Source organism: Manacus candei, unplaced genomic scaffold (assembly GCF_025592945.1).
Source record: "Manacus candei isolate 608988 ecotype Guabito, Panama unplaced genomic scaffold, ASM2559294v1 h1tg000051l, whole genome shotgun sequence".
Lineage (NCBI taxonomy): Eukaryota > Metazoa > Chordata > Aves > Passeriformes > Pipridae > Manacus > Manacus candei.
In genome coordinates, this window is record NW_026138099.1 from 4157033 (window position 1) to 4166040 (window position 9008).

The 9008-nt window shown below is 36.6% G+C and overlaps 1 protein-coding gene across 4 annotated transcripts in view; it reads left to right on the plus strand.

Moving 5' to 3' along the window:
* Positions 1–7873, plus strand: part of MLLT3 (MLLT3 super elongation complex subunit) — a 119706-nt gene extending 111833 nt beyond the window's left edge. For all 4 annotated transcript variants that reach the window (XM_051801446.1, XM_051801449.1, XM_051801450.1 and 1 more), the window contains one exon: positions 4325–7873. In XM_051801446.1, the coding sequence (XP_051657406.1) occupies positions 4325–4456 (132 nt within the window). In that variant the 3' untranslated portion in view covers positions 4457–7873. The remainder of the gene's footprint in view (positions 1–4324) is intronic.
* Positions 7874–9008: the final 1135 nt, after the last annotated feature.

A 9008-nucleotide genomic window follows, 5' to 3' on the forward strand; every position in this document is an offset into this window, starting at 1 on the left:
GGTACAGAGCTGAGAAAGTTTTTAGGAATGAATGTGAAACTTCTAGATTGAGAAATACAAGTATATAGAGACTACAGGAAGTATAAAGGTCAAGGAGAGACTATAGGAAGTACAAAGATCAGGAGAGCAAGGGGCAAAACTGCAGAAAGGGATGGTGGTTACTGCATAAGAAGAGGGATCAAGTGCAAAAATATGCAACAGAAAATTGTAGACAGCTGCAAGAGTGTTAAAGGTGGTGGTGGTGGAGTTGTGTGTTACTGAATGGTGGTTGTCATCTCTCTAGTTTATGTTAGGGCAGGTAATTGTCTTTTGCACATATCAAAGTCTGCTACCCACAGGCTTCGAAAGAATTTTTAGAGAAAGGACTTGCAAAAGAACAATGAAGGCATTGATAATGTAAAAAGCACAGGCTTTTGAAACTTACGCTGTGGGACATGAAAAGGGCTTTTTTTGTTGTTGTTGTTTTTTGCAATCTCAGTTGTTAAGTCCATAGGCATGATAACACACAGGAATGCAGCCAAATTGGAAATGAGAAAAATGGATCTGTTTGAGAATGTGGCTTTCTTCCAAGAGAGGCATTTTTCTTTGAGACACTTTGTTAAAGGAAACTGAGAAAGGGAGAAGGCAAGGAGAGATGTGATACTGTGCTGCAAGTGCCTAGAATTATAGCAAAATAATTCTGATATAAAATACTACTTACAGATATATAAGAATTGCCTGAGAGGGAGAAGACCTGAAAAAGAATATTTGACCAAGGAATTAATCCTGTGAAAATTACCTGAGCAATTTCTATATGACTGTTGGACCATGGCAAGACAGAAACTGGTCTGAAGTTACATTTTAAAAACAAAGATCTCTCCCACCTCTTTCACTGTAAAGAGACATTGGAATTTATAGTGGCTAGGCTTTTTTTTAACTTCGTGATTTTTAAGTTAATAGGATAATTGAGTCTGCCACCAAATATTAATGCTGCATGTCTAATATATTCAAATTTGACTGACTAAAGCTGTGTTCCTAACTGCAACTTCAGTGCAGATAATGTTAATGTGACCCTGTGAAATGCAACAACATTTTTGGTAAGACTTTGCCTCTTATTTTAAAGCATCAGAAGTCATATCTTCAGCTCGTGAAAAATCTGGAACCCTGTGCACTAAGCAGCACAGACATAAGGAAGAAATTGAGAGTACACAGCATGGCTGAAAATTACATTGCTTATGTCCACAAGGTGCTTAACTTCAGATGGCAACTATCTTCTGAGAATTTTCTACCAGGGGCAACTTGGGGGTCTGGAAACTATCACATGGCCTAAACCTCTCCATAAATTGAAAAATGACTATGTCATTAGTTGCACTTTGGCTTCCTTATATAAACACACTCATTTTCTTGTTTAAAGGCTGATAAATAGTTATACTATGATGGATAATGATGAAACTGAGCTGGAGAGACATTAGGTAAACAGAGATGTAATCTACAGCAGAAAAGCAAAGCTTACTACAGCAGTAACAAATGAGATATTTTTGTTCTTTGCAGCCTGAGCTCTCCAAATAAAACATTTTAATGCTGTGTTTTTAATGTTAGAACTGTCAGACTTCCTAGCAACTAGTCTCAACCTTTTATTCTTTTTGAAATATTTCTCAATAGCACAAGGATGCGTATGCTAATACTGTAAGTCATGAATTCCTCATTGACTGGCACACAGGCAAGTGTTTTTCATTGAGCACTCTGGGTTTATCTTGATACATGTTGGTACATCCATTAAAACCTTTCGGGTTCCTTTCGGTCTAATTTACCAGGTGCCCAGACATAGTGACTGTATTTCTTGAGGGCTGGAATGAGGGATATGTTTAAAATGTTTATATTTCCCTTGACCTAGAGCTTAAAAGCCCAAAGCAGAACTTAATCAGTAAAAGTCCTTATCCATTTCTTAAAATATGCAGTGCAGCTTAAAAATACATATGCTAGCACTTTTGTGTAATCTATATTTCTAAAATCAGGTATATTGCAGTGGGGGTTGTGAGGGGTGGTGTTCTTCCACAGTAACACAAGGAAGTGTTAGAATTATTCAAAATAGCTAAATCTTCCTGGCCTCAGTTTCTGTAGACTTCTTGTGCAGCCATTTATTTGTCACACAGTTGATATTCAGAGACCAAGCCTGAGATTAGATTCCAAATTTTACGAAAGGAGGTTGGATTGACTCCTTACCTTAGCTTCCCTCTTAGATGAGGCTCAAGAGAGTGCCAGAAATGAAAATGACAATACATATCAAAGTTTTCTTCTGCTAACAGTCAATTCTGTCTCATTTGATTTTTTTTTTCTCTGACATCAATTGCAGAACAGTAGGAGGTGGAAAAGTGTTACAAGAATCTGGGAATCAATAAGTGGACAAATAAAGCTGGTCATTTTAGATTAAAAATTCCCATATGGAAAAAAATTGCAAACAAGAGGCACAGATTTAAATGGAGTGTTAATAAACGCAGAATTTTGGACAGCTGCAAACCAAATTAAACAGATTTTATTTTTATTCTTCCAACTTGGAAAAATAGAAGGTGGTTGAAAAGGGAGATTTTTACTGTAATAGGCATTTTCCTTTTATTAGTTTGTCTTATTTCCGTTCTGTTTAATCTATCCTGGGCCGGGTCATTCCATGCCTGACAATACACATGAAGTTATTTTATTTATCATCAACATAGTCTTTACTTTTGTGCTCTGAGAAGAAAAAATACCTATTTATATAATGAAATGCAGAATGGAAAATTACAGAATATTTAGTTTAAATTCATTGTTCTTTGTCAAGTTAGTGTAACCCTACCAGATTTGTCGTTTTAAGGTATACTCTGTAAGACATAACGTGCATACATCTGTATCTCCTCCAGCTGTGGAAAAGGAATTACTGTCACAGTAACAAAGCTCAAAACAATTAAGGAATGTAGTAGTGTTTCGGTGGAGGTATATGTGGAAGCCCAAGAACTAAATGGGTTTCAAGTTGAAGGTTTCAAACAGGACATTGAGTCCAACCTGAACACTGCACAAGGGATGGTCGGAAAGACTGAGAAGAGCAGCAATGTTGTGTTAGTCCATGACACTACCCAGAGGCCCACTTCAGGATGGGCTGCCTTTTGATTTGCTCTCTTGGGCTCATTCATAGCTGTAGTGTGTTGGCACTGTGATAGTCCTCTCTGACAAATAATGCTTTGGCTTTTCAAGATGCTTATTGTTTTTTTCCTAGGTAGGTGGACATCCTAGAGCTTAACATATCTGGAGTTACTTTTTACAGCAATTCAGTATGAGTATGATGATTCTTTAAAAATGTAGACTACAATTCAGAGACTAAAAATGTTACTAGAGAAAGACACAAGTTAGATATGTACTGTGGATTTCACAGAATCATAGAATGGTTGAGGTTAGAAGGGATCTCTGGAGGTCACAGGGACATGTAGAGCCAGCTACCCAGGACTATGTCATATGACTTTGGAATATCTCCAAGGATGGAGACCCCACAACTGCCCTAGACAACCTGTACCAGTGCTTGGTCACCCTCACAGGAAAAAGGTGTCACCTGTTCAGAAGGAACCTCCTGTGCTTCAGTTGGTGTCCACTGGCCCAGGTCCTGTCACTGTGTACCACTGGAAGGAACCTGGCTCTGTATTCTTTACACTCTCCCTTTAGGTATTTGTACACACTGACAAAATCTGCTCTGAGCCTTCTCTTCTCCAGACTGAAGAGTCGCAGCTCTGTGAGCCTTTGCTTATAGGAGAGATGTTTTAGTCTCCATTCTTTTCAAGAACTCCAAACAGCTCTTCTGTTTCCTGTTCTAATGAAACTTATGATTATAGATTAAATAGTCACAAGAAGAAGTGAAGTTATGCCATTGCTAGGAGTCTTTTCAGGATTGATCTAGCTAAAAAATTACATTTAAGTCTGTTACTCAAGAAATAACTGCTAGTACATGAACTAACAGTTCATGTGAGAGCTCTTAGATGTATTTTTTGTTTGATATGGAGTAGACTCTGGAAGAATTTATTTCTTTCCCTTGCTTGCAGAAAGGCTCATGCCAATTATTTCCTAATGTAACCTGCTTAGCAGCTATGCACACAGTAAATGTTTGACATTATGGTCGATGATGATTTAAAAAAAAACCCGACCAATTGAGATACTGTAGTTTGGACAATAGTGCGTGTTAGAAAGGAAGGGTTAGTGGTTTAATGTGCAAGTATTGGGGCAATTGGGCTCGTTTGAGGCCTTTCATGATACTTGGTGGCATGTTAATATGTTCAGTAGGCATGTAAGACTGGAATTTTCAACTGCATCTTTTCTTTTGTTTCAGATAGTAAATCTTATTGAAGAAACTGGACATTTTCACATCACAAATACAACCTTTGACTTTGATCTTTGTTCACTGGACAAAACCACAGTCCGTAAACTACAGAGTTACCTGGAAATGTCTGGAACCTCCTGAGGATTCAGCATCTGGCTGCATCAAATACTGCTCTTTAAATGACATATGTAGAATGATGCAACCAAAACAGAGGGGAAAAAAAACTAGGCAATCCTCTGCAGCTTTTATTTTTCCTTAAAGACAGTCATCATCTCTTGATAAGGGAGAGGAAAAGTGACCAGACTTAGAGGACCACTCTTTCTCAAGAAGAAAATGCTCTGGAAGAGTTTACCTGGATAGCCTTGAAAAACAAACACAGAAAAACAAACAAAAATACTTGTTCTTAATGAATGTGTATGATATCATGTATCTCTCTCTGTGGTGTTCAAGTCCACAAGATGAATGCATGTTCAACACACTGCCTTATTACATAACTGATCTATTTATTACTGCATACATGTATCCTAAAGTCCATGAGTCATTGAGTGACGCTACCAGATGTTGCAAGTAGTGAGATCCTATGTGTGCTCTTTTGATGCAGTACTTTCACAAGCCTAGTAACCTTATTCATGTTAAAATGCCACTTCTGGCTATCTTTCACTATCAATTAAAACACTACAGGTCTTGATTCCACCTCTGCAGTTCCAGGAAACAAGATACAAACTTAGTGACCAAACAGTGGTTGTATATTTCGTTTCCTGTCTGCCACAGTGAGTTGGACCAGAGCAAGTTGGACCACAGCTCCTTCATTCTGTCCACTTATTAATCTTGACCATGGTAAAAAAATGCACCAAATAGTATCATATGACTTGCCGTCTAGCCTCAGTGAATAAACCAATAGGATTTTTAACAAAAAATGTTATGTATACTGTCATGAATCTGGCAACTTTTGCAGTCTACATTCTTGTATCTGTTGTAATGTTACAAAATTAGATATATATTAGAGTGAAGGTGTTCTGCAGGATCGTCATAAGAGAATATACTGGTCCTGTCCTTAAAGAAGATGTTGTAGAAAATTCTTAATTTGGAGCTATTTATTACTATGAATTTCAACACTCTTCTGCTGCCAGTGCGTGACTCACTTCTACCATAAAACTCTTTGCGTAACATTTTTGTTTGCCCATATATTATATGGTCTACTTAGTTTGTTTTGGGGATTTTTTTCTGGTTTTGTTTGGTTTCTAAAACTGCTAAATTAAAACCTTTTATTTTAAAATAAATATGTTGTTATACAGTTACATGTTGGAATAAATACATCTATGATATTGTCTGTATGTGTGTGTTTATATATACATATATACTGCACCTGTATATATATATGTGTATATATATACACACGCGCGCGCATATATGCTTTTTACACTTCCCAGATTTTGGTATCTGTTCAATAACTTGCTTGTGTTTCCAGAAGAACTTCTTGTCTATAAAAATGAGTATTCTTTCATAGCATCTATTATTTCTTAAAATCAGGATCTTTGTTCATGCGTGATCAAATGAGAGGATATGTACTCAGTTTCACATCAATGCTTCATGCTCTCATATTGCTGATGGTTTCTTGATGGAATCATCACCATTCTATTAGAAATGCAAATTCCTAAAAGAAAAGAGGAAAGAATTAAAAAATACTTCTGGATGCAAAGGTTTATTCAAGTTTACCAGCCTAAAAAATGTATCTTGTTACTGGACAGGCCAGTATGTCGTGTATGCTTATATGCCACATGTAGTCTCTATGTGTAGAGCTGAACAGTAGTAGCTTTATGACTTACTGTTTCATGTGCACAGTTTGTGCAGCACTGAAAAACTATTGGGGTTATTTCTTATTCAGATAGTAAATCTTAATACTGTTTCTTTAAGTCCAAAGAAAATTTTACACTTTACTCTTTTTGAAAGGGCACGATATGTATTGGCTGGGGGGCTTTTTTCTTATTTAAGATGTTGTTTGATCACACTCCGCAGGAAGTCCTTCTTAGGCTTCCAAAGAATAAGTGTACTTTTTCAGTAATGTTATGACTCTTATTGATGATTGGCATGAAGCATACTTGAAACATTATGTTGTTCTTTTAAGTCCATGTCTTAATGTGCAATTGGGGAGGGGTGAAGGAATGGGAGTATAATGTTAACATTACTATTGACAGAAGGCCGGTGATAATGGGGAAGGGAATAGGGGTGCATGTGAAGGGGATAAACTTCAATTTTTATTGATTGTTTTATATGAAAATGTTTGGAAATCTAAAAGCAACCTTAAAAATCTTTGGTCTACCAATGTGTGTTCAACTTTCCTGTCTTTTAGTTATACCAGATGTATATAGAAATTTGTCCATTTTGACTTTTCTAACTAAGTCTTGTGGTAAAGACTCATTGAGTTTCAGAAGGGGATACTTCTAGTACGACTATTGCACTGTTTTTTTAGAAATGGTGAAATGAATCATTTTATCCTTTAAATATCAGATAAGCTTTATTATACACTGCGAACAGGGGTGGAAGAAAAGAGAAACTGGGAGAATAGGCATAAAAGGGAGAAGACAGCAATTACAGTATCAAATCAGTGCTGAATTTCGTGCAAACTGTGGATTGTACTTAAACTCTTAAGTTTTCTAATTAATTGGGAGAGAATAAAATAGACTGCAGGTGTCTATCTGTGTACTGACTTTTTCACAAAATTCTGATAGAAATAGAGCTACGAAGTTTTGATCTAAATTTAAAAGTTTACTGTTTTCATCTAATTATGTATACAGAAACAAAATAAATCCATGTTCACTTAATTTCTGACATTCATATTTCTCATAAAGAAAAAAATAGAAGATACCTTCCAGACTTTAATGTCTAAGAGCACTGATCTTTGGGATGGGTTAAAGTGTTTTGGCAAACATTTTGGAGTTTTACTTAACATCAAGCTATTTAAAACAGTTATATGAGAGAATTTAGATTAACTCATTGCAGTGACCAGGTAGAGGTTAGCAGTAACTTCCAATATCTAAAGTAATTTTCAGCATAAGTAAGTCACTGTTACTAGAGCAGTAGTTGTATCCAGTAGCAAAGACAGTTTTCATCTCACAAGTAACTTTATACATCAGAAAGTGAATGTCCAATTGGTTGGCAAGGTTTAATTTTTGGTATTTTTTAGAAATCTGAATCTGCTGAGAGGCTTTACAAAAATTTCAATATTGTTTAGATTTGAAGGCCATCTTAGTCCATGCTAAAGAGAAAGAGCAAGAAAGGAGGAAGAGGTATTCACTGAAGTGAAGAGAGTCTTCCAAGGTAAAAGTAAACCCATGCTCAGTCTTTAGCCTTTGGACTGTAGGAAGCAGTTGATCATTTCTTTCTCTTCATTGGTTTGGTCTTTTTAGGAAAAGTCTGTGCTTTCAACTCAGAAACATAGTACATAGAGTACAATGCATTTGGAGAGCCCAGTATATTTCTACTGAAGTTTCTTTTAGTCTCTGGGAAGGAAATCACAAGTTCTTGGGTTTTGCCTGGCCCATTGTTTTTCTTTCCCATTCTCACAGTGAAATAAAGTACTTTCACAATCTGCTTTGAGTCCTTGGTCCTTACTTGGTAACATCTTCCTTTCTTAGAAACTGTACCAGTCTTTTGGGCCTTTTGAATGATCTGTTGATTTCAAGACTCTTTACTTAGTTTGCAAAATTGATGGGAAAACTGTAGAATTGTTTGAAGTGAAAATTGCCCCATTCAGTTGTTGTATGCATTATCCTACTCCAGACATTGCTCTGATGGTAGGATTCACCTCATACCGTCTTTGTTCATACACACCATATCCCATCTATTACCACTTGTAGTTTAATGACAAACTATCTTTTAGCAAACTCTTGTTTCAGTCTATAGAGTCTGTTTTGTGTTTGCTCATTAGTCCATGATTTGCAGAAATTGAGCATTAAGATGAAAATTTTATCAGATTTTCAGCCACAGTAGGAGCTAGCAGAAACTGCAAAAATAAGCAGTACAAGACATGTTCCAAAGTTTAACAGGTGTGAGGCTGTGTTTCTGTGGGCCTCAATGGTTTTCTTAATTGTTAGACAGTGTACAGTGGAATGTAGTGTACACTAGGAAGCTACTCTGTACACTACTGGAAGAAGCTTTACTTCTGGGCATAAAAGGGTTACCAACAGATGACAAGGACTAAAACACATATATCTGCAGTGCATTTGTGCATGCTTGGGAGTTAATCAGGACATTAATGCTGCTAAACCAATGGCATTTACAAGGCTGGCTCTGTGTCTGGGCAGATAAACTAACATCAAAACACAATCATGTAAGGGCCTTGCATATGACTGAGCAGCAAGAAGTGCCACTGACTAGACAGCAAATAGAAGAATTACCACAGTGAAAACAAAGCCTGTGGGGGAAGAATGACAGAAAAAAAGTGTGAAGAAAAGATGTTGTAATACAGCTGCTTTTGTTCGCTACTGTAAAATCTGGTGCAGTTGTTGCTGACTAGAGAGAGAGGGAGATTGAGATTGCAGCTTCATACAAAACTCTAAGCTGTTTTATTGTTTGAGTTGCTAATGTCTGTTTCACATTTTGTTTGTGTTGCATCTGACTTACATTCTATGTTTTATCTCAGCCAGATTGATTGTACTGCACAGTGATAATCTTGCATTTTTCATTTACTTTT